The sequence below is a fragment of the Poecilia latipinna genome, unplaced genomic scaffold, assembly GCF_001443285.1.
Source record: "Poecilia latipinna isolate Pla-1442-1.1 unplaced genomic scaffold, P_latipinna-1.0 Scaffold1916, whole genome shotgun sequence".
Classification (NCBI taxonomy): domain Eukaryota; kingdom Metazoa; phylum Chordata; class Actinopteri; order Cyprinodontiformes; family Poeciliidae; genus Poecilia; species Poecilia latipinna.
Window position 1 is genome coordinate 84,616 of NW_015114532.1, and position 27,953 is coordinate 112,568.

The 27,953-nt window shown below is 38.9% G+C and overlaps 1 protein-coding gene across 1 annotated transcript in view; it reads right to left on the bottom strand.

The window, feature by feature from the left end:
* The window catches only part of plch2a (phospholipase C, eta 2a), a 56,950-nt gene that overhangs the window by 22,304 nt on the left and 6,693 nt on the right, over positions 1-27,953 (bottom strand). Inside the window, exons 2-9 of the mRNA XM_015015482.1 lie at positions 22,765-22,911; positions 19,216-19,459; positions 18,933-19,062; positions 14,071-14,241; positions 12,446-12,539; positions 11,527-11,730; positions 9,293-9,413; positions 1,124-1,295 (exon numbers count right to left, since the gene is read on the bottom strand). Coding sequence (XP_014870968.1) covers positions 1,124-1,295; positions 9,293-9,413; positions 11,527-11,730; positions 12,446-12,539; positions 14,071-14,241; positions 18,933-19,062; positions 19,216-19,459; positions 22,765-22,911 — 1,283 coding nt within the window. The remainder of the gene's footprint in view (positions 1-1,123; positions 1,296-9,292; positions 9,414-11,526; positions 11,731-12,445; positions 12,540-14,070; positions 14,242-18,932; positions 19,063-19,215; positions 19,460-22,764; positions 22,912-27,953) is intronic.

The following is a 27,953-nucleotide window of genomic DNA, read 5'->3' on the forward strand; positions in this document are numbered from 1 at the left end:
ACACCCTGCTTTAAGTCTAGGGCAGTGGTTCTTAACCTTTTTTGAGGTACCGAACCCACCAGTTGCATATGCTCATTCACTGAACCCTTCTGTAGTGATAAATAAAATATGATTTCCCGATATGTTATTTTGTCTTATAGAAATTCATTTCTAATATTATGATAAAGACTTAGATCAGCTGATTATTTCACTATGCATATAACCATAATCATGAAAGCCTGAGAAGACAAGGTTGTTTGATTTTTCTCACAGTTTTTCCATTTTAGCTGCAGTGAAAAGGGTTTAGTGAAGCATGCCGTCCTGGTCAATGGCTGCTCTGACTTTGGACACTGGAACTCAAGCTTTGATTCTTTGCCTCTTCACTCTTCATCCAGATTCTATGATCTTGATTTCCAGAAATAAGGGATGTGGAGCAATGAGCAGCAGCCCAGATCATTTTCCCCTCAGCCCTGCAGACGTCGCCTCTGGCTCAGAAATGGCTACATGTAGAACTCATTTACTTGTGATTCTCCTCTAAGCTCTTGAATTGGCTTTTCCTCACAATTATTCTTGTTGCTCGCGCATCTTTTCCTTCCACTGAACTTTCCATTAATATGTTTGAATACAGCACTCTGAAATACCCAGCTTCTTCAACAATGATACTGTGTAGCTTACCCTCACTGTTTCAGTGACTGTCACAATAAGTGTGTATATACGTATTTACACACTTATTGTGTAAATAAGTATCAATCTCCTCATTTACACAAATTAACAAAAAAAAGTTTTAATAATACTTATATTTCCCAAGATGCACCTGTGTTTTCCCAACATGACAGATGAGATGAGTTACAGTTTGGTTAAACTACACACAATCCCTCCAGGAGGAAATGTCCTTCCTACAGCGAGGCAGGTTGCCTCTCCTCTCTCACACCATTTTCACACACTCCTCTCCACACTTCAGTCTGTGATTCTGCCTTTGATTTTACAGTGTGAAGATCATCCTGCAGATAAAATGGAGGGCTTGTCATAACAGCCTGGGGACCGAGTCTCCGAACTGAGAAGAATGTCAGTGATGGAGGTCATCTAAACTCTGTAGCATCTGAAACTCAGCCTGCTCCATAAAACATCAAGACTCAGACTTCACCTTCACCAGGATCTTGCCCCTGAGAGATTCTGGAGACGGCAGTCTCCCAGACTCCTCCGCCTTGACGCTGGACACATCTAGTTTGTCCCCGAGGATCTCCACCAGGTACTGGGCCATCTTCTTTTGCTGAGGAACGCTGCAGTGGTTCTCTATGGACAGGATCACCGGGTAGCTGAGGAACGACAATGACAGGCTGGATGGATGACAGTCAGCTAATGCTACCAACTGTAGCATAGTGATATTATGTAGAAGATGTTGGAACAGCAAGGAAAAATCAGCTTGATTCATTTAGGCCACTTTAAACTCCTTTTTGTTTCTTACTTGACTAACTTGTCTAAAGGATTTAAAGTAGGTGGAAGTTATTGTTATAATACGGGAAATTTACAAGAAAATACTAATACGGGAAAAAGAGGAGTAAAATACAGCAATTTCCCGAGACTTCAAATAGTTTCCAGTATATTTGGTTAAAGTTGGTCAAATTGTAATTTCCATCTCAATGAGTTACCAAGTCTAAAGTCATTGCTACCAGAATATTAGAAATATTGCTGTTAATTATTTCAGTAACAGATAATTGTTTTTATTTTGACAACAATCTGCTTAAAAAAAACTTGACATTTTTTATGTAACCACTTAAGCCTTTTTATGCAATAATAAAAATACATAAATGAATTTAAATAAATGATTAACTCGCTTTTTAAATAAAACAAACCTTTTATTGTCTATAATGCTAAAACAAAGAAGATTATAGACAAAGATTTTTTTATCTTAAATGGATTTTTTTTACATTCTACTGTATATGGTTTTGTTTTCAGTTCTCTGTGTTCTTGCAAATGGCTCTTTGAGTCTGTATACTCCAATCAATCATCCAATTAATCATCATGCTATTGTAGTATTGTTGTCACCTTACCTTTGCAGAAGTCATTAATTCTTGTCACTGATCAATGCTGAAGTATTTGTCATGTAAAGATGAAAGTTTAAAAAGAAAGGATCCTCACGGAGTTCGGCTCCTTTAAAATGAACATGAATGGCTTCATGTTGGTGAACTGAGGTCAGATTTTAAACACGTAGTGTCCAAACATGAACTCCCTCATGTTACTGTGTTACTGTGAGTGTGGAGGACTCAGCCATGGATATGGAACACCAGTGTGTTTTTGCATCTCAAAGCCCATCTATATGCAGCATTACCTCATCATTATGTGTTGTATATTTCCAGTTATGAAACACACAAATAAACGTTGGCAGGATGAACTAGAATGGGTGCCTAATCTAAGGCAATGGGCAGAATAATCACGTTTCACTGTAATCAACACCAACACACTTCATTAGTGCTGGATGGTAGTGCAGCTGCCTTGCAGCCAGGCGAACCTGTGCTTGCGTGGGTTTTCACCAGGGTACTCTTCCTCCCACAATCCCAAAATAAGACTGTCGGGTTATCTCCATCTCTAAATTGCCATTAGCTTGGAGCGTGTGCTTGGTGGTGTTGCCCTGCAATGGGTTGTCGACATGTCAAGCGAATCATTGGAGAAAGTCTCCCCCACTTCCTCATTGATAGTGACAGAAAGTCAGTGGATAGACACATTTTAACCATCATCTGCAGACGGAGTCACACCATCACTGGAGCGTCAGGTCAGTATTTTGTAGGTGCAATGGAGTTGGAAGTGAGCACTTAGTTGGATTGTGGCTCCTCAAATGTGTTTATTGGTTAGATTTAAATGTTGCTTCCAGAACCATTTGCTGGGGCATCTGAGGAATTACAGTGCTAAGGTGTTTTTAATGATTATGATAATCCGTATCAGCATTTGCATATTTCTTTCTGCCCTGACTCCAGTTGAGTTGGCCTGTTGAGAAACATGTGTTGTACACAACCAGATGCAACCTCTACTGTAACATTTCAGTTTATTGATATTGCTACAATCCATAACAAATGTCTTCAAGCATGTTACAAAACAAATGGTTAACTCATACTGTGTCACATAATAGCGTTTAAATGCACACGTGGCTTTAAAAGCTCAAGATGGGCCTTCAAACACCATTTAGTCACTAAAAATGTTCATTCTGTCATTTCCTCATTTCTCGGTCCCTCATTTCATATAATAAAGATTCTCTCATCAGATTCATGTTTGCCTGTGTCAGAGTGTTGATGGTGAATTTACACCATTGTGATACATTTGGCATAATTTTGTTTACGACCAAAGGGATTTATGGGAACGGTCACAAGTCAAGTGAGATGCTGATAGAGATTTTTGGTATTATCATTTTGTTATTACTTTAGTTCATATTCAGTCTTACTTTAGTTCATATTCAGTCTAATGTTAATCAGTATTATTGTGATTTTTAGTTTAAAGTGTTTTCTTCCTTATGTGTGTATAACTCTGAGTTTCCCAGACCTTAATTCTTATCAACCAGAATACCTCCTAACTGCCTGTGAGCAGTCATATTTTGTCTCTTGTTTATCCTCCCTCTTTGTTGACAGTTTGACCTAGAGCTGAACTGGGCTCAGATCGTAGATCAGATATCTGAGTTGCTGGTTTGTTTAGGTTAAATGTTTTACGACCTCTGTTGTTTTTTTCTGGCTGTTCTGCTTGACAATAAAACAGGGGCTCGCGTGGAAGGAGATCAGAATTCTCTGTGAACGGCCTGGAGAGGCCGTGGCGGAGAGTTCTTCTTTTGCAAAAGCTTTGTCTATAAAATTCATATACGTTGTCTGTGGTCTTTTTATATAGGTTCGAGAAAAAGTACCTATCATTTGGTGCCGAAAGCCGGGATCTCAGACAGATGCCCAAAGTGAAAGTATTTAATGTTGGATCACACCACCACAATGGAAAACTAAAATCTACAAAATACATAAAGTTTAGTATTCATTTTATTTCATTATCATTTAGAAGCTTAGGCCAACAAACTTGTAATTGTTCTTTTCCAGACTTTTATTCAACATCAAGGAAACTAGAATGAAGACTGTTGTGTATTATTTGGAATTTAAAGTTGAATTATTGTTCATAGATTTAATATTAGAAATAGGTGAACACTTGCTAACATTAAATTTCTCAGTCAGTGCAGCAGTGGAAATGGTTTTTGGGAGGAGGACAGAATTCATGTGTTTTTAAATTATTGTATTTTCAACACAAAATAGTTATTCTAACCTAAAACAAGGACATTAATGGACAAAGAGTTTGGTCCATATTACAAGGTTTCATAAACCTAAATAAGTTGGTCAAGCTCCTAAAAATGGATGACTCAAAGTTTTTTATATGGTCAAAATGTTGAAAAATTAAACACCTTATTTAGCCATCAAAGACAGTTTATTTTTCTTTTTAACTTAACTTGTACAATAGTCTTGTTATAAAGGGCAACATTGCATCTAAAACTACTCTAACAGTGGGGCAGTGATTTTTATGACCACATCTTTTTCTGTTCCACTAAAGGAGATCATTTGAAGTTGCGAAGGCACCAGTAACAACTTAATGTGTGAAAAATTGTTTTTCTAAATACATTATAAGCTAAGTATGCACTAAAAACGATGAAAATGATTGAACTAATATAATGGAAATCTAATTCAAACTGAAAATAAAGACAGCATAAATGTTTAGATTGCATATTTAAATTGATTATGAAGCAATGAAGACATTATCTCGTGATTGGCCTTGACTGAATAGAATCTACCTGAGGAAATGTAAGTGGAGGGAGAAAATCCCACACAGTGCTGTTTATTTATCCTGGCAGAATTGCATAGGAAGCCAACGGTCAGGTTAATGTCTGGATAAAAAGCATTTCAAAAGATGAGGCACGGCAAATTACGAGTCTCAGACACAATGCTGAGTACAGTGAGCAATTCTGGTGTTACATCCACTGGTATATTTCCATCCCTGTCAGATGGAGGCTTTTTAGTCCAATCCTGTCTTGAATGGGCCTGTCTTTATTTAGCACCTCAGAAAATCCAACTCCTCTTTGAAGTGGAACCAGCCATTCACTCTGGGCCATTTTAGCCAATTATCTGTGGAATATGGAGTCCACAATCATCCTTTTCAAAAGCATATAGTAAGAGGTGAAGATACACACAAAGGCAGTGCTTCGGTATCCTTTCCTTGAAGAAGTGGGATCTAAAAATAGAGTTTGGCTCTGTGTGCATATCAATGGAATAATTACCTTTTGATGCAGAGTTAATAAAAAGGAGCAAGGTGCCTGTGTGAAAGCTTTCATTTATCTGAGAAGGTGCAATTCAGATTTGTATTTTTTGGAAGGTTGTGGTAGTCTTTAATTCTGCTGCAGTAGAGGACTTTCGTTGCGTCTTTACCTTGATGAATACTTCATTATACAAGCCAGAGAGGGAAAAGAAATAAAGTATGTTTAGGTCATGTTTAAATAAGGCGTTGTACACAGCAGGTCTTGATGCTCAATTCAGAATTTTTGCTGAATTCTGATTTTTTCTGTGTGGTTGTTCAGACAACACATTAAGTTCAGCCGCAATCTGACTTCTACATGAAGGGTTTACGACCCAAAAGCAACCCACATGCATCACACAGCAACGATCTGGATGGAGTCGTATATGGATCAATTCTAATGTTTACTCAGAGCTGACAGCATTATCCCATGATCATAAGTAAATGCAGGAAGCTAATATACAGAAAGCACAGGAAACAGCATGACCTTCCCAGATAAGAGGAATGTGCAAAGAGTGCTGGACAAGAGTAACGATCCTTCGGACACTTTGTTCTGTTGGATATGCTCAGCACATTGTATTTGGCAGAAGATTTCACATTTCACATGTTGTTGACTTCAGAACAAAACTTTCTTTAGGATAAAGCTACAGAAAACGGTCTTGGTAAACAGCAGTCCGAAGTCTGAAATGTTTTTGTGAACCAAAAGGAAACCTGTGAGAATGGAACTGTCTCTCAGCGTTTCACTTTGTACTGAAGTCAGTTTAGTGCCGGAGGGTACAGAGCTGTTCAGGAAAAGCACTGTACCCATTCAGCTGTGTTCCGGTGCCAGGTCAAAAACAAGTAGGACTTATGCATTGTTGCCTCAGATCAACTACTACTAATAATATCTATGAATTGTTATTCCTCTATATTTTATGTATTCAAATACTAGAAAGATCTATTCATAAATTGTTTGTCTTTTGTGACAGTTTTGCTTTACAAGTACCTGTCATTTCTACTATTGGTTTGGCAGCTGGACTTTGAGATTAGAGCTGGGGGTAAATCTCTGGCTTTCCAAGTTGAAATTTGGACTCGGTGTGAAGTTCAGACTGATTTTGAAAGAAGAATATTTGAATTTTTGAGTAAAAATGGAATGAAGCATGATTGGTAATGTTGTGGCTTTACATGGGACAATATAAGTATGTAACTAAGCATAATCTCCAAAGAAATGGTAATGCATGAGTTAAAAAACAGATTACTACTTCAATAAAAGCATTAAAAATGAATAAATGCAGATTTACAAATACATATTTTTAACTAGCTTTTAAAAGACCAAAAATATAACAAACAAATAGAAGAGACTTCCAGAGTCTGGGGGCCACAATCTCCTTTTGTTTTCATCCTAGTAGGTGGAACTATAAATAACAGCTGCACCACTTATGTCTAGGGGATGAATAATTATCAAATGACAGGTTTTATTCTGAGAAGTGTGGGATGGTTCCTGGTAATTTGAACAAAACTTCAACACAAGCACACCGACGCCCAGAAGCAAAGTGCATATGCAAGAACTCAGAGAATGTCTTTATCGTGAAAATAGATGGCATGAGGAGATAAAGCCTGACTGCCTTTGTTGTTAACATAATGAAGCTTAATATGATAATGAAGCTTAATATGATTTGTTTCAGGAGGAACAAGCCATGTAAAAACTTTATTTTTTTTTTTACTATTCCTATCCTGGTACATTTTTTACTAAAGACTCGAAATGACAAAACACCCAACAAGATTAGGCTGCTTCTAAACTGAGTCTAAAAGTTCAAAGTGGAGCAGCATTTATTCATAATCCTTCCAGTGCAGCATGGCCAACAAAAAGCAGCTCTGCGGTTGATCCGTTCAGAAAAAGCAGGACTAAAATGTAAAGGTGAACTCACTGTAGCTATAAACAGATATCATGGCCCCGGGGTGTCAGCAGTCGCTCATGGAGGAATGGATGAGTGAATGGTTGAATTGTTCTCTAAGAATTGATATATCCACAAATATAAACTGTAATTAGCTCTTACATGGGAACACAAAATGGAACTGAAGTGTTAGATATGTGTGTGTGTGTGTGTGTGTGGGGGGGGGCAAATTATGCTGATGGGCTTTTTTCTGCAGCAACTTCTCCACCTTCATAATAAGTAAAATCTACCAGAATTGAATTTGAAATGATAAACACGGCTAGTATCCAGCTAGATGAACATTAACAGAGCTTTTTGCCATATTTATGAGGCACGTCTAATGGAGCTCCACACTAATGGACGAGTTTAAGAAAAAATGACATGGGCCTGACGCATTATAATAAGTGAAGACAGTAAAGTGGAACAGACGCCATAACTAACTCATACCTTCACAATTTGATGCTCGTGTTCTTCATCTGATGCTAGGTATAAGTCAATAATTCAGGAAGCTTACAGACAGAATCCTAAAAATCAGGATACAAATTTTTAGGATGTAGATGTTAGGATGTTAAAGCAGACACGCATCTAAAATGTGCAGGACCAAAGTCGAGGACTGCTGACCGAAAACAAAGCAGAATATTTCCCTGGATGGCTGAAAGATCATCATTGTTCACAAAAGCTGCTAGTTAACAAAAACTAGAATTAAGAAAATATTTTTGTTAACTGAAATAATAAAAAAGAGTCTTTGCACAAAAAGGGAAACTAACAAACTATAATGAGCATTCACCAAATAAAAAAATATTAATTTATATAAAAAATGTTTAGTTTTTGTGTCTCATTAGTATGAAGTCTGGTGTCTCTTGCGGTTTTGCTTGTTCTACTGCGTTATGCCAGCAGATGGCAGGTATGTAAGTGAAGTCGTCTTGGTCTGTCAGCAGCTTGCCTCGTGTCAGGAAGAGTCGGGAAAAAGGACCAGAATCCAGTGTGGGATTACAGTGAATATAACTGCGTTTTGGAGAAAAGTAGTTATATGGTTATAAAAGCAGGAGTCTTGTAGTGGAACCAGATCAAATTTGTGGTAAATTACAACTTTCATTACAAAAAAGAAACTAACTGAAACAGCTTTGAAAAGATGTTTGCTAATTACTTTAGAATCACATATTTCCTCATTGCATTGTTACATTTGTTGCCTTTGTTTTGTCTATCTTCTGGTCAGCTTTTGATACTGATCTATATTAATTTATCCATGTTACTCATTATATCAAGAATCCATTTGCATTTAATAATTACATTACTTTTGATTATCACTATTATCTTGTTATTCTACATGATGTTCCTTTGATATTTTAATTCCACAATTCAAATTCGAAACAGCATAATTTTTGATGGCTGAAGTGAAACTTGTTCATTGTAACAGTGTTCAGAAAATTAGGTTCATTTCCTGACAATGAGACGAGGAATGTCTGTGAGATGAGGAACAATCGTTTCTAGGAGTTTATATAGTCAATAAACTCCTATTGAGTTTATTGCAAAAACACCCACCTTACATGTTTGGACAAGCCATACACAGTTCATTTAAGCAAGATGATTTCCTTTGTTGGAAATGCGCCGACATGCACATTTTGTAAATCTCTGTTCTTATTGTTGGCAAGTAAGAGGCCTAAACGCTTATAATTTATGTCTCGACTGTTCTTTGTAACAAACACCTTTCTAACACGATTAGAAACTAAAACTAAGGATTTTCAAAAAGAAAAAAGAAAAAATAAAGCTAATCCAAACCACAAAACAAAACTGTGGTTGGCTGTTCTAACCTTCTATAAAATGTTAATCTCACATTCTGATCAGAGGAAATTAGATGTGAAACATTTGGGTAGAAATCCCTCAGTTCCCTTTAAGCACTGAAATATTAACTGACAGCACCGACGCCTCCCGATAAACATGATTATCAGTGGCAGACGGTCACGCTTCACGCTTTGTTAGTTACCATTACCAGAACATGAGGAAATGACACGGTGAGCTGCTGAAGTGCTCCAACTGCCTCAAAGTGGATTTATGGGCCAGATGATGAAACGAGAGGAGACTAGAGAGTTTCAACGTACTCTGTCTTGATGAAGGCGTACTTGTTGATCGTCTCGATGACGTCTTTGAAAAGGATCTTGGAGGTCAGGGTGTAACCATGGTGCACGATGGGCTCTCCATCCTGGCCGTCCCAGCAATCGACTGCGGGAAAATGACAGCACAGATACACTGAGCAGAAGAGCTTATGATAGAGTAAGGGGGATGTATGCAAATAATTTCATTATTTGCATATATAAGACTGTTTTCTTCCTAAGCTGACAAAACATGAGTGAAAGAAGGCGTCTGATTGTGACAAGTCTGCAAAGGGACGAAAACAACAAGAGGAGAAAAAGGATCAAAGTGTCTGAGAACCACTGGCTGATTTTAGTTTTGGTGAAGTCAAGACATCATAACCCAAAACCTTTTTTATCTTCAGGTAATCCGTTAACCACAAAGTTGTTTTTTATTTGCTCCTGCAAACCTGGTCAGCTGACATGTGAAAAACTGCTCCTCTTCGCTTGATTGTTCAGTACTGAAAGTAAGATCCTTATGCTACTTTAACTAAGAAGTTAAAGTTAAGATCTTGTTTGCCAAGTTCTGAATGACTCTAGGTTGGTTGAAGACAGCTGCAGTTATCAGACCTGCAGCTTACTTCCATCATCATAATACCTTTGTAAGTGAAAGGATGAATTATTGGCAGATCATCTAAATAAACAGACTATTACTCTGGCAACGAAGAGATAATGTTATGGAAAAGAAAGCATGTGCTGGGTTTCTTTAGTTACAACTGAAGCCATTTGATTGACTTGCAATTTAAACCCACTGAGTTTAAATTAGATTTCATTTAAATATAATTTCAGTAGGACTTAAAAGCCCGTTTTCAGTAGAGCTGCGTCAAATGTAGTACCTCAAATATCAGGTGAAATTTGGTGAAGACATTCGGTGGAAATGTTCATAGTTGACATTTTTGAGCATGGGAATGGTTCCACACTTAAAATAAAGGAGCTTTTAGGCCTGGGAGGTAACAAAATGTGCAGCTTTCATGTAACGTTTTGCTATTCAGAAAAAAATATTGAGATTTGTTTTATTGCCAATTTACTCTTAGAATTTAGTTTCTTCTTGTTCAAGTTCTCAATTTAGCATTTTCCACCAATCTGAACAACGATTACAAAGCAATTTCCTCATTGGAGACAGAGACGCCTAATGATTTCCATTTGGATTAAATATTAAACATTTAGATGAGATAAAATGTCACTATGCAGAGACACTCGATTAGTTCCAATCAGACTGTTTCACATAAAACGAGTCAATATGGCCTCCATCAGTCCATCAATATACATTTAGAGGACCACACTGCAATGTTTAGAAGCATAAGGGCTGCTTTGCTTCCCCATCACAAAATAAAACATTTCTTAATCTGAAACATAAGCTATAAATGGCTTTATGCTCAAAGTTTCTCTATTTTCGTCATGATTTTTAACCTGGATGAAACAGATTGGTTTTAACAGGTAACGTTGCACACACACTGCCTCAAACAGAGAAAACGTTGAAAGATGCAGAAACTATTCAATGTTTTATTAAAACCTGGGAGAGGAGAACCATCGTCTTCCAGCAGAGGGAGCTGCTAAAAACAAACCTGAGACGTATTTATATGAACAGCTTCTCTAACTTTAACTTTGAGTGGGACTGAGTGTTGGTAGATACAGATGTAAAGTGGGTGGGGGTTCAATTATAGATCTGCCTTCAACATGCTACAAAGACAAATTAAGCTCCAAATGCTCACTAGACACAACACTCTTTGTTCTTCTAGTCCAACGCATTTGGAAGACAACAACAAGGAACATTCCCACACACCACACTTCCACTGAATGGAGGCAGACTGTGGGGGAGATAAATGCTAAATACTCTGCATTTAGACTGCAGTATTTGAGCCTCTAACAATCACAAGCACTCTGGCAACATAATGTTTGCAGATTAATTATCTGCTTTACTGAAACACAGCTCTCATATTACAGCAAGTCTGTAGCCATAACATTCTAGATTTTGTTGATGCAATAAAACTCACATCTTTATTCCATAACAAACGTCAAAGGAAAAAAAAAAGCAAAACATTTTAACTGGATAATTTAGAATGAAAATGTGGGTTAATTACAATCTGAAATATTATCCCTATGTTAACGTTTTCCAGCCAAACAGACCCATAACCAGAAGCAAATCTTCTCTCCTGCTTGCTGCAGAAATAAGAAATTATTATTATTACTGTTATGACAGTCACCTTCCACACAGCGACAGCCTGCCTGCAGCACCCAGGCGTACATATCCACCCTGGACTGGGACATCAGCTGGTCTCCCATCAGGTAGGTGTTGTGCGATGAGGCGATGAAGTAGTTGCACAGCGGCTGGGTCATGTCCTGGTTCACGTTGTAGTGCTCTGGGTTGAAGATGTCCCCAGCTGGACTGCGCATGTAGTTTGTAAAACCTACAACAAAATCAAATTGTTTCGACTGAACTCTGTTTGTAAATGTTGGAAAGTTCTACTGGCAGGTGCACAAATTATTATCATGGACTCTAACGTCACTTTTCAGTATTTCCAAGGTGAACTTTTAATAGGAACACCTTACAGACACAGCTGTCACAGATACTGTCCTACAGTTTTATAGTTCATAATAAGGTTTATCAAATTATTTAACAACAGACCAATAACCAGTGCTGTAAAAACAGAGCCAATGTGAGTTTCCAAAGCCAGAGGACCACATCTTATCTCTTAAAACATCTTTTCTGTCGGTTTCTGAAATTCTGCATGTGATCTCGGTGTAATGTTGACTTCGGGCTAATATTTAAAGGCTGCACCAGCATTTAAATGACGTAAAAATCCTGACCAGCCTTTCCAATCACATCATCTGAAGAAAGCAGCTGTGAATAGAGTTCAGTAAGACGATGCCCTCTACCCACTAATCTTTATTCATTTAACACAGAAGGGAAACATTATAGATAATTTTACTTACTTACCTATGAACTTTTTCATTAACATGAAGGAATTACTGACTTAAAACGGTGAGATATCTTGTTGAAAAGTTACTTGTAAGTTAGTTTTGTCTTATTTCAAGTATGTATGAAACTACTATATATATGAAACTTAAATTAGAACCAAACCTAAACCAAAACAACTACATGTAAAATTCATGTATATTTACCATCAATTCCCAAAACGCCCTGCTTTTGATTTTCAGAGCACGGCTCAAACTTGTTGATGATCTCCAAGCAGTGGTCCTTGGTCACCTTTGTCATCTGCAAAATGAGGAAACACCATCTCTAAAAGATCTATTATACTTTTGTTTCCCAAAAAAGTAGACCGTTTTTTCAAGAATAAATGAAGTTGTCTAAGGTGCCTCCATGTCATTGTTCTATCCATCCTGACTGGTGAACAAAAACAGTCAGCCTGGTGCCTTGGAGCTGCTGTTTGAAGCTGGTGATCATTAAAGAGGAGTGGCAGCACACACTCATGTGTCACTTTGTCAGTGTTAAAACTGAGCCAAAGTGCTATACAAAGACAATAACACAATAAAATAAATGGACAAAAAGAAAATAAAACTAAAACATTGCAACAGAAAAGTTGCAGTATTGGGCCTCAACTAAACACCAACGAATAAAAATAAGTTTTGAGAAGAAATTTAGACTTAATGACCATCAATGTGGTTCCATCACAAACAACATTCATTCTATCATAAAGCTCTCAGTAATCTAGTGGAAATGAGCCCATGCCCATTATTACTACAAACTGCATCAAACTGCCAACTTTAACTTTTGATGATGGCACTCAACTAAATGTAATGTTCATTACTAGTTTCTCAGTTGGTGACTATGTGTTTTTTTTTTTTTTACTTTTTGTTTTTGTGTTTTTATGACAAAAGGCACTTTGAACTGCCTTTTTGCTGAAATATGCTATACAAATAAACTTGATTGATTGAATGGTTAATTGATTTAGCCCCTGAAGTGCTGAGAGCTTTTTGAATTTAGAAAGAAAGTGACCTGTGTGGTAACAGATAAGACTGAAAGATGCTGGTTGTTCAGAGCGACTTTTCCAAGCATATTCAGTGGATGGAAAAGGTCCCACAGAGAAAACTGCAGCTTTGAGAGGATGGTCAAGCAAAAATACTTTGAAGAATTTGGTGTTGGGACGTTACTTGGTGCTGGTCCACAAGGTTTTCTTAAGTCCACAGTCAACACAGCCATCTAGCTGGATAATTTAGAGTTATCTATGCTTCCTTCTGCTGACAAACAATATGCAGATGCTGATTTCATTTTCCAGCAGGACTTGGTACCAGCCCACAGTGCTAAAGCTACCAACAGCTGCTTCAGTGGTCATGGTGTTCCTGTACTTGATTGGCCAGCAGGCTGGCCTGATATGAGCCCCACAGAGAGCAGTCGTCAGGCTGTTGTCAAGAGGAAGATGAGAGACCCCAGACCCAACAAGGCAGATGAAGGCAACAGATCAAAGCAATCTGGTCTTCCTGAGTACCTATGCTGAGCCACAGGCTGATCACTTCTCCGCCACGCCACACTGATGCAATAATTCATGCAAAAGGAGTATTTAGTGCATTTAAAATATAAAGGCGCTGTGAAATATATATCCCTTTGTGTGTGATGACTCTATACAATACACCAGCTTCACTTTCTGAAATGACTTCCAAGACAGTCAGATTTTCTCTGATGTCCATGTACATAAGGAGGCCTTTGTGCACTCATTTACAGCTACTGTCCATCAATGTTGTAAGAAATTAGCAAGCTTTTCATAACCACAATGAAAGCACATGTTTACCTTTTGCTCAGTCTCCAGGAAGCGAGTGATGTCATCTGTGTCCAGGTGGTCTTTGTGGTTGCTGTAGGTGAGCATAAGCAGGTACAGATCCCTGCGGGTCGACATCATCTTGTAGAAGGAGCAGAACTCCTCGAACCCCAAAGTTCCCTGTTTGTCATCTGTGTCTGCCTCCTACAGCAATCATACAGAGAAGTTGTTATCCCACCAGATTAACATCCCAGCTAACATTTTATCTGCATAGATCTAGAACACAGCATGGCATTTCTGAAAAAGCACCTGGAGAGATGAGTGTGGGCTGCAGAGTACCTCCATTTAGTGTTTCTTTTTCATGTTTAACGTTAGATGGCCTCCTTCACTCCACTCTCTTAATCCACCTCTCTTCCTGTGTGGGAATCTATTCAATTTGATGCTGAGGAGAATTGACCACTGTCAGGTTATTTTGGTAAGACTCAAAAAGGAGGTTTTATCCACTTATCCTGTCTGTTCCCTGTCTTGATATAGGTCATTTTATTAGGTATTTTTGGACTATAATCATAAGCAACACATTATTCTACACTACTGTTCATGTGATCCTGCCCATAAAGGGTCCATATGCCAAACGGCACTGGAGGCAGCCACATACGGGACACTGCTGACGTCTGTGCCAGCTGGAGTTTGGCCTCTGCTAGCACTGAGTGGTTAAAAAAAGAACAACACTGATCCAAGAGCAGCAGATACTATGTGTAGTCTGACATGGCTAACTCCTGTAGACCCTGAGCAGGATTGCGAAGGAGTTTCATTAGCTGAGGGCTTTAGTTGTAGTTTACATAAAATGTATAGATCATACAACAATTTTGAAGAAGATACTCCAAAAATGGTCTTTACATACTTTTCCTGGTGGGCGAAAACCTTCCAACAAGACACAAAATTTATTTTACATAGGAACGGAGAGACTGGACAACAGTACTGCTGAGATATTTGCACAGCTTGGAGCACATCGCACATAGACGCTGCTAAGTTGTGACAGTCCAATAACAAAGTGACAAGCACAGTCCAAGTAGATATTTTCCAAGAGTTAACAGAGATGCTGCACTCGCGCTTTGTTCTATACTGGAATACGGGCAAAAAGCAGTCAGAAGTTACACTAAAAGGGATGAAAGGCATAAAAATGTGTTCATTTGCATACATATTTACAATTATTGTCACTCAGAACACATCGTGAAGCCAGCAGGGTAACAAAGCAGTGGAAGCGCAGCTGGGGAACACCCACAAAGCTTCTGAGCCTTTTTTGCTTCCACCATGTTTTATGCATGAACTTAAGTGCTAAGAAGGCTTGTTCTTTGGGAGAGTTGACAGAGGTAATAATTCACCACTTAGCAGAGCTGCTGCTGCCTCTGCCTACAAAGTTTAACTGTCCCTTGTACATTTAAGCTTTGGTTGTTATTAAGTTCTGCAATATCACATTTTAGTTGGTCACTACAACAGGCCAGGCAACAAGGAAAATCATCATGGTCACCCAGGTGATGAAATGGCTCCAATATCCTTTTTTGTTGTTAGTCAGTAATTACTTACTTATCACGGAGCAGGAAGTGAAAGTCTCTTAGGTTTTGAGTTTTATAGAATACACTCAATACAGACCCGGTGCTACTGGTATCAAGTGGCTCCGGTACCACAGAACTTTGTTATCACAACATTCCTACAGCTTAAAATCCTTCAGTCTCCAGATAAAGTGGCAAACTGACCAGTTTCCTCCACCAGTAATAAGCAGAGCAGCACCGTTCTTGCACACCTATTCCTGAGCAGAGTGCTCCTCCACATGTTCCTTCCTTACAGCGTATGTGTGCAGCACGCCTTTTAAAAACGGGGATAATACTCTGCACAATATGGCCTCTTAAAAACTGCCTGTTCATGTAAATTCAGCAGGGGTTTTCCAAGATTCCCACTGTTTCAGCTGAAATAGTCACACTACTTGCAACTGAAGCAGAATTTAAGAAAACCTGAACTAGGAATAGCTGACTTTTACTCACCAGGCCTCCATCAGTCAAAATCGTACATTTTACCAATAACATCATTATTGCTGTAAAATACAATTATATTTTAGCAGCATAAAGAATTGTAGTTGCTTTTGTGTTTTAAATAAAATGTACATAAATTTTACTTCTTTGTTTTAAAGGTCCAGTGTTATGCTTCCTTAAACAAGCTAAATGGGTCTGTGCCCTACAAAACATGTTCATTATTTTTAATACACAATATAATTCTCAGACATTTGAGATTTCACCAGATCAGTTCTGCCTGTCTTGAGCTCATTTAGGAACGCGCCGTTTTAGGGCTATGTCACGACTATGTAAATAAGTTACTGTTGGTCTCGCAGTCCTAACTCAGTGTTTACATTAGCACCTCAGACGTGTGAAAAAAGCTACGAACACATGAACAGTGGCACAAACACACATCTTTGACCCTGAAGCAGAAGAAGAAGAGCATCCTGAATAACCATCAACCCACAACCACTGAAGGATTAAATGCTGTGGCTCTGAAACACATTTATATCGTTATTAATTCAGAGTCTGAGGATTCTGCTTCAATGTGCTGTGATGTGAAGTCCAGCAGCACAATAATTCAGCACACAAAACGTTTTTTCTTTCCCCACAAGTACAACCTTTTTTAAAATATACATTTGCGAGGTTAGAGGAGAAGCACTTCTCTCAACATGCAAAAAAAACAAACAAAAAAAAAACCTCAGTGTTGGCAATGTCTGAGCGTTCGACATGTTTTCACAAACACTGCATCTTCTCAATGTAGACCATCACTTTCAGTTTACTATAATTTCGACAGTAAATACACAGATATTAGCAGATATTATGAGTAATGTAGCATGAGACACGGGACTAGCAGAGGCTATCATTCAGCGTTAGCTTGTGCTAAATGTCAAATTATGTTAGTGCCCAACAACAATACGAGTCACAGAAGACGTGCTTACATGAAAATCATCTGCAAAATCGTGAAGAACAGTAGGAACACAACCTTCCTTCAGTTCAAGTATTTTGGTAAATCCTGCTGTGTAATGCTGGTCGTTTTCAAAGGACTCCTTCCTAAACTACAACTTTCTTTGGCCACTGCAAGCAAAAATAAAATAAAGCCACACAGCTCTGTTTTCTGTGACTGGGAGAAAATGGACACATGCTTTGTACTGCAGCCGATAACAAAACATTTTTTCTTTTCCAGCAGCCATTGAACTGCTCAGCTCTGATATAGCTACTTTTACATCCATTAAATCAGATCACAAATTAACTAGATTGATACTTTTTCAATCCTATTTTACATTTCTTGTATTGCATATGGTTGCATATTAGTTCACATTATGGCAGAGCCAATATACAGACAGGTAAAGACTCTAATAAGGTTAAGCCAAGAAAGGAGCCTAGTGACTGCAGGCACACAAATCTGCATTGATGTCCACACACACACAAACACACACAGAGCCAGATTGGTGCCCAGTGTGTTTATGCCGCATTACAGAGCAGGCCATCTGTGTCCCAGGAGCAGCATATGGAGAACGTGCTCAGGACACTGGTCTTAGGGGAAGCCAACTGGCTGCCTGCTCTGGAGGAAGAGGGCTAAAACAACATGTTTAACAGGTCAACATGCTAATCCCTGTGCTGCATGTCAGCCAACATCTGCAGCAGTCACCGTCTTCACTGATCATTCACAATCTGCCAGGAAGGAAGTACTTATAGCAGTTAAAGTCACTAAATAAACCTCTTGACGTTAGGAGTCAGTCACTAGACTCCACCACTACGGCAGCTTCAAAGCTGTAGTATCCTTTAAGAAATAGACAAGATATTCAAACAAAAATAAAGAATTATTTAGTAAGGCTGACTATGTTTAAGATCCTACATTCAACCCTAAAGTTGAGTTGAAGCTTAGCAACTTTTTTTTTTTTTTTTTTTTGAAAAAAACGCTATAACTCCTGACTTTATTGTTTTCCTTGTTGATGCTCGGACAGGTCATGTGTTTCAGTTAGAAGAGGTCCACTGTCAGGTTTTTGATGGTTTAAGTGAAGCGGCCGCTGAAGTTGGTTAGTAGTTCTAGTTTTAATCAAAATGCATGTATGAGGCAAAGGCAAAACAAAATACATTTCTTGATGTAAAAGTAAAAAGACCAAATAAAGTCTATGCATTTCTTGACAAACCTATGTATAAGGGAAAGAAAAAACAGCATGCATTTTAATTTCTTGATGACAACACGTGTAAGGAAAAGGAAAAACAAAAACTATATATATATATTTCACCTTTTTTTAGTTTTGGTTCTTCATATTAACAATCCTAGAAGGTATCAGTTTTATGAAACAAATGCCTTTTTTGCAGTTCTTCAGTGACTGCAGACTTTCCCCTGGAGAAACACTACGTTCCTGATTGTAGGACTCAGGAATGTAGGACTGCAGTCTTACATTCATATTTAGGAGTCATTACAATAATTGCTGCTTTTTTCTGATTTGTTTTTTGAGTAAAACAAACCTGAAGATGAGAATGTAAAAGTGAATAAGTGAATTATTCTATCAAAGCAACAGGGGTAAAAGGGTAAAAGTTAAAAAAACCCATTAATTTACAATTTTATGATTAAAAAAGTATGCAGTCCAATGTTTGTCAGATTATTGGTACTTTTAGCCAACAACCAGTGATATAAACAAGTATTAAGTCAGCATTTCTGCATTAAAATATTCTTTATTGATCTGATGTATTCTATTCTTAAATACTGTGCTTCAATTGGTTTTGGGTTTAAACTAAACATGATCATAATAAAACAGAGATGAAGGCTTGTGCACATCAGTGCAAGTGTACTAAAACTAGAAAACCAAGAAATTTAGCGTCAGCTTTCATCAGTACCTTGAACATCTGTTTGACCTTTTGTCGAGGCAGGTTGACGTTGAGTTTATGCAGAAGCTGAAGAACCTCGTTGATGCTTAAACTCCCGTCGCCGTTTTTATCAGCCTCAGTGAACGTCTGCTTCAGCCACGTGACAAAACTCTGGTTAAGGAAAGTTGAACAAAAAATGTGATGCATCGATTTGAAGAACAGCACAAAATGTTCCTCCAATATATAATAATAATGTGGGACAGAGCCTCATCAGTGTTGTAATGTCTCTAACTGATGACTCGGTGAAGGATATTGGTCGCGGGTGCGTTGCCTCTTCGCCAAGCTGTCCTCGTCACTGATCCCGGCCATCAGGTACTTGAGGCCAGTGATCCAGGTCCGGGCCTCCTCTCCTGTTCCAGATACCAGGTCCAGGGACTCCATGTGTTCTCCGTAATACAGACTGAAGCAGCAGTTTGGGTCAAAGCTGCCATCTGCATACCGCTGGAAGATCTCAGACTGTTTTCCCTCACAGACCTCACGGATGGAGTCAATGGAGACTGAGAAAACAGGAAGTTCATTTAACTGAAGAAGATAACCTCAATACAAAACACATACTTTTTTTTTTTTTTTTTTTTAAAGGAGACACTTGTATCAAAACAACATAAAAAAAACCCATCAAAATTATACTAGGCAGGTCAATCTGTATGGCCCTCTTTAATGTTGGCTGTAGAATATGGACAGACCTTGCAGTAAGATTGCAAGATGCACTGCTTTTTAATAAAATTTTTAAAAAATAACCCCTGACCTCTCGACTAAATAAATAGACGAGAATGTGTGGTAGTAGAGTTCATTATTTAAAGTGCATCAAACAAGTCAAAAAGTGATTGAACGTTATTTTATTGACATTAAATATCAGGACAGTGTTACTGAAATATTACAACAACATTGACAGAGTTGTTCTGTTATAAAATGATTTTATTCACTTACAAAAATCAAACCAAATCTCTGGTAAGCAGGCGACTTTATGAAATTCTTGAAGATATTGTTGATGTATCTTTAAGACAAATCATATCTGAGCAAATCTATTAAAACCTTCAACCGAAAGGTTTATTCAGCAATGGGAACAGACAGTACCTGTACAAAATCATAAGATGAAGGAAGCCCAGATAACTGCAATATAGTGGAGCACTGACTGCAGCTTCTTTACAGAAACCTGTTTGAATGTGTTGTCGGAGAAGCACTGGTGGGATTGGGATGGGAGACACTTCACGGCTATAATGGTCAGCCATTGTTCACCTCCTGATTTACTGCGTCCGGCTTCTTCTGGTGCAGAATTCAGACACGTTTCACATCAATGGCATGAATGTCAAAATGAGACATGGCCAATCTGACTGCTGATGCTTTGAAAACTACGTTCCACATATGGAAGTGGCGCAGATCAGATTTTTTTTTCCTGGAGAAAAGGTTAGAATTGGGCCGTTCAGACCGCCGTGAAAAAGCCGGATGGAGGTCGCATTAGCCTGCTATCTGAATGTAGGCATACTCACTCAGTCTCGCTAACCTAGCAACAACCTGTTGAGTAACTTGCATAGCAGTTTCAGGTTTTGTCAGCGGCTTTGAAATAAAATGGCCTATCAATGATTAATTATATTTACTGACATGAAACTCTTACACTGTGCTGCATCTCCCAGCCCTCTTTGCCAGCACAGTGATTTTCTCCACATTATTCTTTTGCAGTTATCTTTCTGGCATTATTAGTGGAAGCACAGAAAGAAAAACCTTTCAGAGTAGTAATCACAAGCACTTTGTTTTAAAGTCCTTAATGAGGTCATAGTGTTAACACTTTGCATTTTTCAAATCCTCTCTGGGCTCTAATAATTGGTAAATATCCAGATTTTCTCAACCATAAAACAGCAAGGATGACTTTTTAGCCTCGTTCATTCATTATGCTCTGATGCAACGAGAACATCTGCTCACAGACACATTTAGAGGACATCAAGAGTCTTAATGAGTTCCAACCAGCCCCCCCACCATCATTTACTACCTCAATTTAAAACAAGTCTGCAGTTCTACGGGTTTGTCAGTGACGTTGTGTGGGTTATTTTTATGTTAGGGCTGGTGTGTAAAACACTGTTTGGACAGATTAAAGCTGATGAATAATTAAACTGACTTAAGAAGCTTATTATTCCCAGAACTACAGAGGAGGGGAACCACAGGAAACTGATCCCCTGAGCCCCCTTGGGATTAAAAATACTTTTGATATTTTTGTGTATTCCTGTGCAATATAATCTTTTAACTGTACAGATGTAAAATAAGCCAGTGGTTTGGTTCTGTGTTTTTATGTTGCCTCCTCTCTAGTACAAGAAGTTTTTGTTCTGGTGGTCTAAAAAAAAAAAAAATCTAAGCTTGCATTTCCAAATAAATTCTCTCCATGAATAGGAGTTTGTACATTTCAATGCTCTCTTTGGTGATTTCCATTTTACTTTTCTTTTCCCATTTTGTTTTCACACGAGGTTGAATGTGGTTTTTTACTCATAAGTCCCTTATATAGTCTCTTTGGATTTTGCCTGATATGGAATTAGTATTTCACCATGCACTGATTCCTGCTCGTCCAGATGTCTAATAATTTCCAGATTGAGATAGTCCCATCTGTAGAATGTGTAGAAATCCTGTTGCACCAACTTATAACTCGTTCTGAAAATCTCTTATTTGACTTTTATCCATTATTGAGAAATGTGTTGTTACACCTCTAAATTATATTACATTGCTTTTGTAATTTTCTCTGGCAAACTTAGCCCCAGATTCATAGAAGCTCCTGTTCGGTATTTTTTCACAATTCTTGTAAATACATTGCATTAATTTTATTTCTTAATATTTTGAGCTTTCATTATGTTCCAGTTTTTGTTCCTGTTTTGTCTCGGCCTCTTCTGATAATGTAGGTGGTTTGTTCTCTTATCATTTTAACCCTCATAACTGTTTTTCGTGTCCCAGACTATTTCTGGACTAACCTCTCCATTAAGGGTTTCTTTTAGCAATATATTTATGTCAGATTTGATTAGTTCTGTAAAGTGTAAGTCGTTCAGTCATATTTAATCTCCACTGTGTATTCGTGAGGTCCTCATCTAATTTTAAATTTAATAATAGGGGGCATGTTCATAGAGGTCAGTGTTGCCCATCTCACAGTTACAAACATTATGGTCATCTTTTTTAAAAGCAAAAAATGATCTATTCTGGAGTATAATGTATGTGCATGGGAGAAATTAGAATAATCCCGGCTTGCTGGATATAAACTCCTCAAGATGTCTATAATGTTGTATTCCAACATGACAGCTTTCATTTTCTTTTGTAAAGACTTTTGTTTTGAAGCCATGGATTGAGTCTCGTAGTCCAAACCCCTTCACAGATAAGTATACCAGTTGATTAAATCAAATAGTATTTTTTTATAACATGTAAGCTGTCTGCCTGGTGGAGCCAAGTAGATTTTGATAGTGTTCCTTTAATTATTATATATAAACTGCATTTTGTTTCTGTAAGGTGAGGAATACTTTCACATTGTACGACAAATAAACAGAGGATGGGGATCTCCATCTGACAGTGTGTGTGTCAAATTTTCTATTTATCTGCTGTTTCAAAAACTCAACAGAAACTGATGACTGTATCTGCTTGCAGAAAAGGCTGAATTTCACATCATCAAGGCCTCAATGTAGACTTTAGTGACAGGACGGCATATAGCAGCACAGGGAGAAGCTACACTCAGGCTGGTTGCATGGCAACAGAAGTTACCTGAAGTTTCCCCTGCATATGAACTCTATGGCGAGGCCCTGACCCTACAGGAGCAACCCATCCTACATCTGTCACTCACTCTTGGCCTTCTCGTTCTTGCGTGACGGCCGCCAGCGGATGCAGGACTTGTGTTCATCCAGGTAAAAGAACCGCACCAGTCCCTTGGAGCCGCCACGGAGCTTCACCATCTGGGTCCCGATCTGCATCGAGCTCATGCATTTCTCCACTGCAAGAGAGAACAAGGATGGAATGAAAACATGGTCAGAAAGTCAAAGTGAAACTGTTGGAGTGTGTGGTAGTGTGCGGGGGGTTTTTTTGTATTAAATCCTCTCACTAGCATGAACACACATCAATGTAGTGCTTGTGCACATTCAAGAGTCGTTCTGCAATAAGGAAACAAATGATAGTAAATTGAGAGACATTTCTTCATGACTAAACTCTGCTCCACAAGGCAGAGACAGACACCAGGACAAACCAAACGATGTGTGTAGATGTGAGGTTGATTCTGCAACCCAAACATCCAGAACTGATCATTTCCTACAATAAAATCGTAGTGTTGAAAACACAGATTGTCTGCCAGGAGCTCTGCAGGAACATCGTGCATGATCATTTAGCTGCAGCGGAGCTCCAATGACCCCAGGCTGCAGTTACACACACTGTGACCAAATTATCAATTATCAAGTGTCTGTCACATCTGATCAGACACTTCGCCTGCAACATGTATGAAAGTAGGCCACCTCAGCAGCACAAAGGCCTGACAGACAGCCGACAGAACATTCAACTAAACAGTCATTACTAGGAAGACGGTGTGGGGAGAAGCATTGTGTATTTTTCATGCACATTATGCTATGAAATGGCACAATCAAATAATTATGTTACCTTCAGTTGTTATAAAAATTAAGCATCAAAAAGAAATTTGACTTTGCAATTTTACACCCTGAAATTGGGCCTCTGTCGCTTTAAGAAGCTCCTTTACTTTCTGACATGGTGTTTCTTTAACATGTCATTACAACAATGTTTCTTCATTAAGCCTTAAACAATGTTCTTAGGAGCTTAGCAAAGAGAAGTAGTTCATATGGTATGCTCAGGTCCACCAGGTGTTCGCTAACTGCTGCTGCACTAGTCTGGAGGAGCGGAGTGGTGAGGCAGAAACTCAGCCGAGACTGCAGCTCCAACAAAGAACTTAGGCCCCCTGAGTGGTTGCCATGGGAGATTCAAAGATTTCTCAAACATCCATGAAAGAACAACTAACAAGTAGACTAAACAAACCCACTTAGACTAATTTATTCCCAAGATGGCTTTTATATTTTCAGAAGAATTCTGACATCAGGATAATATTCCCCTATATTCTCATAAAGACCATCTTCATTTTCCCCAAAATTTGGGAGGATGGCAGGACTTTGTCCCGTGATCAGTGAGTTTGCCGGTTTGAGATCCCAATTTGTCCCTCTGTCATTTTGTCTTTGGGCAAGACACTTCAACTGCCTTGCCTCCTGGTGGCGCCGATGCAGGGCAGCTTCACCTGCCAGATTTCCGTAGGACAGCTGTGGCTACTATCCTGTAGCTCACCACCATCAGTGTGTGATTGAGAGAAGGACTGAATGCAGTGTAAAGCACTTTGAGGTCCTATGGACCTGATAAATGGTAAATGCAGGACATTTATCATCTAAAAGTCATCATGAATACTTGTTTTTAACATTTATTTCAGCAGTAAAGATATAAAAAAAGTCAAACTAAAGACATTATGTCCCATTTCTCCTGAATGCATATTACATGAAAAGTTCAAAGCATGGCTCTGACTGAGCATTGATTTGGCCTTACTGCACATACAACCCAACCCCCTCCCTCAGGGTATCGTTAATGTAGTCCAGTCCTGTTCTCTTGACCTCTGCTAGTGGATTCCTGCACAGGAGTTTGTTAACAGACTCCACATCAACAAACAGGGCTGGCTCATTTAAACAGGCAGGACGTTGCTCCCTGTAGAATCCCACTCACATCAACTGGTGTGTTAGCCTTCCTCCCACCTGCAGATCTGCTGCAGACTGCAAACACAAACATCAACAAACAGAAACGGCATGCTGTATGCTGAGGATTTCAGTACTGCACAATTTATTACATTTTTAAGAAACAGAGAGGTTTTAATAATTAGTAAAATAACCCCCCAAAAAGAACATACAAAAAAAGTTTTCTTTTATCCGAAGCAAATGCGATAAAGGTTCTTCACATGGTGTTTACATGAACAGGCATGACGTTTTGTTACTGGAGCTGTGCAAGTCGTGGTCTTACTGACACTAGCTTCTGAAAGGTTTTGAGTATTTAAAACTGTAAACACAGGAAATGTGTATTTAAGACGTCCTTGTTGTTTTAAACATGTAAGCACATGTAAATATAAATATAACTTATATTACTTTAGCATTACTATCGTCTCCACCACCTTAAATGAGTTTTAGGATCTCAGCCAAAAAGAAAAATATATATGCTTAGTTATGGCATTTAGGCCAGCTAGAGTCCACACAACAGACAAAACAAACCATCAATATGTACGGACCGAACAATGTTGCATCCAAGCAGTTCTTAGCAATGGCAATATTCAACATATTGATATTCCAACTTCAGTTTCATACATTGTACAGCTCTCGTTTCAATTTCACTTTGACCAAATTTATCAAAACTACATATTTTAACCCTTAAAGACACAATGGTCTTCTCAGGTGACTGTGTGTTTGTGAGTGGGGCAGTGGGAGTACGAGGTGCCATTCATAACAATAACTGGGTGGGTTTAGCGATTATTTCTGGTACAAACATTACAGTCAGTGGGGAAAAGTGAGATGAAAATTTACAATCCAGAAAGTTAGTCTGACTGCAGGGGTGTTTTCAGTCACAAAGTGAGGCAGTAAAAGCTGTGTTGTTGTTTTTTTTTTTTAACATCTCCCTGACCTTTATGGAGGGGAGTTGTGGTGGGGGCAGCTGCTCCACTGGCTCCATTGTTCAGATGAACGGCTGCTGCTACGTTGTGCAAAATCAAAGCCCGACGCTGCAGGCATCACTTTAGATAAAAACACATCAACACACACACACACTTCGCTGTACACTGCTCATGAATATGTCTGGTCATTCATTAAACAACAGTATTATAGCATTAATATGCTGTCATTTGCTATGGCATAGATGCTTCACAATATTATTCCGGAAGATCTAGCCTGATTAACTTGTGCTGAAGTTATTTTAGACCCTAATGCATTCAGCTCCGATTAAAAATAGCTCCTCTGCTTTACACTGTCCCACTCAACCAGAGCATTCAGTCTGAACACGCCATCAATGTGTAGTCATTTGCTTCCAGCGTGAGAAAAGCCAACAGAGCATCGAATCTATAAGCAACTAAACCTTAATGATTTTACAGCTTGTGCTCATGCCAGATAAATGGAACACGGCTGTGAGAGAGCTGGTATTGATTTCAAAGAAAGAGTGATTATCTGTGCATGCCTGCTGAATGCATCCATAGTGTAACAGAGCCAAGGATTTGCACTTGTTCAGCCCAAGAGGAGGCAGCAATCCATGAAATAAGCTGCTGAGAGGGTTTAGCTGCAGCGAGCCCATCCGGACCCCGCGGGTCGTCGGGTCAGAGCTCCATCCCCCGGCCTGACACGGATATAAACAGCCTCATCCCGTCTCGCAGCAGGGGAGGGATCCTCACCTGTATGCATCACCTACTCACACCAGCACCAGAGCACAACTTTGTCGAATGCTGAGGTCAAACTCATCCTTCTTCAGTTTGGAGAGAAATGAGGAGAAAGTGTCTGTTTTGTAAGAGCTATATTGTTGCAAACATTTTCATGTTTCTATCTATAGGACTAGACAATGAATTGATAACACAGACCAGATCAATATTAACAGAAAATACGTCCGGTAGAACGGCCAATAATTTCAATAAATTCTGATACAGAAATGCAAAGCATTCTGGGAGATGTAGCCAGAGGAAAGGATCTCAACCTCTCATGTCCAGCTAGCTAATCAAGAGTGGTGGCATCAACTCACTCACTGACTCACTGGTTACTTAGCAACAACCTGCTGAGTAACTTGCACAGCAGTAGTTTCAGGTTTCACAAGCGCCTCATAACTGCTTCAAACTACAAAAACAACGACGAGGAGCGACAGGTGAACACGAGCAGAAGAGCCAGAGAGGAAACTGGATAAAACAGGAAAAGTTACGTCACCAGTTTGGCAGGACTGGCAGTAATTGATAATAAACAATTACTGATATTGACTGATATGAAACATCTATATTGTGATAGAATTTTCTGCCCCTTTTACCAGCAAATCATTTTCTTGACAATGTTTGGATTTTTTAGAATGTAGAAAATGGAGATTGTTAGGGATGCACAAACAGGAAAAATGTGAACCAATACTGATAACATTAATATTGTCATTTTAACCAATATTTAGTGATATGATATACATTTTTACCTTTTCAACAATGTGAAAAACGACCACACCGCAAACATTGCTTCAGTTAAAACATCCCACAATCCTGTGCTGCATCACTGTCACATGACCAAACAACACATGTGCAGCTCTCCTCCATCATTATGACCACTCCCCGCCCTACTTTCATTGAGCTTTAGCCTTTCGTTCACCAAAATTCTGATCAAATGTGTCCATTAAGGATGGCAAAGCTCCATCCAGCTGGTCAAGTATACTAATAAAACTTGAATGGATGGAACCTGAAATTCAGCAAAATCTTCCAGTGACTTCTCCTGGTAATACCACACAGCCTGATGACTCTGATTCAATATATGGTGCAGCTCAAAATGAAGGCCAAAAGCTCAAAAGTACACTGCAGATTCAAAATGTCCAAACAGCCACCAGCCAGACAGTGCAGAGCCATTTAGTAGCATTTCTAAATAAGCCCCAAAACCTTTTCCTTTGTCTACATTCTGATGAATGGATGTTGGGTAAATAATCTTCACTGGAACTGATGGTGAATATGCCACCTAGGGTTTGGGTGGCTATGCTCATGTGGTGACTGGATTCATAAAGCCTGCAGACAGAGGGCGCACCTCTCTGGCTGCAGACAGCCTAGACCAGTGGTTCCCAAACTTTTTCTTCTGCGCCCCCACAGTGGTTTCCAAACATTTTCTGCGCCCCCCCTATGGATTACAAATGGCTGGCTGGTTGAAATGACGTGTGAGGGGGGATGTACGTAGCTGAAAATAGACACCAACATCGGTAGCCTACAAGCTACTTGTTAAGCTTAAGGTTCTGTATTGA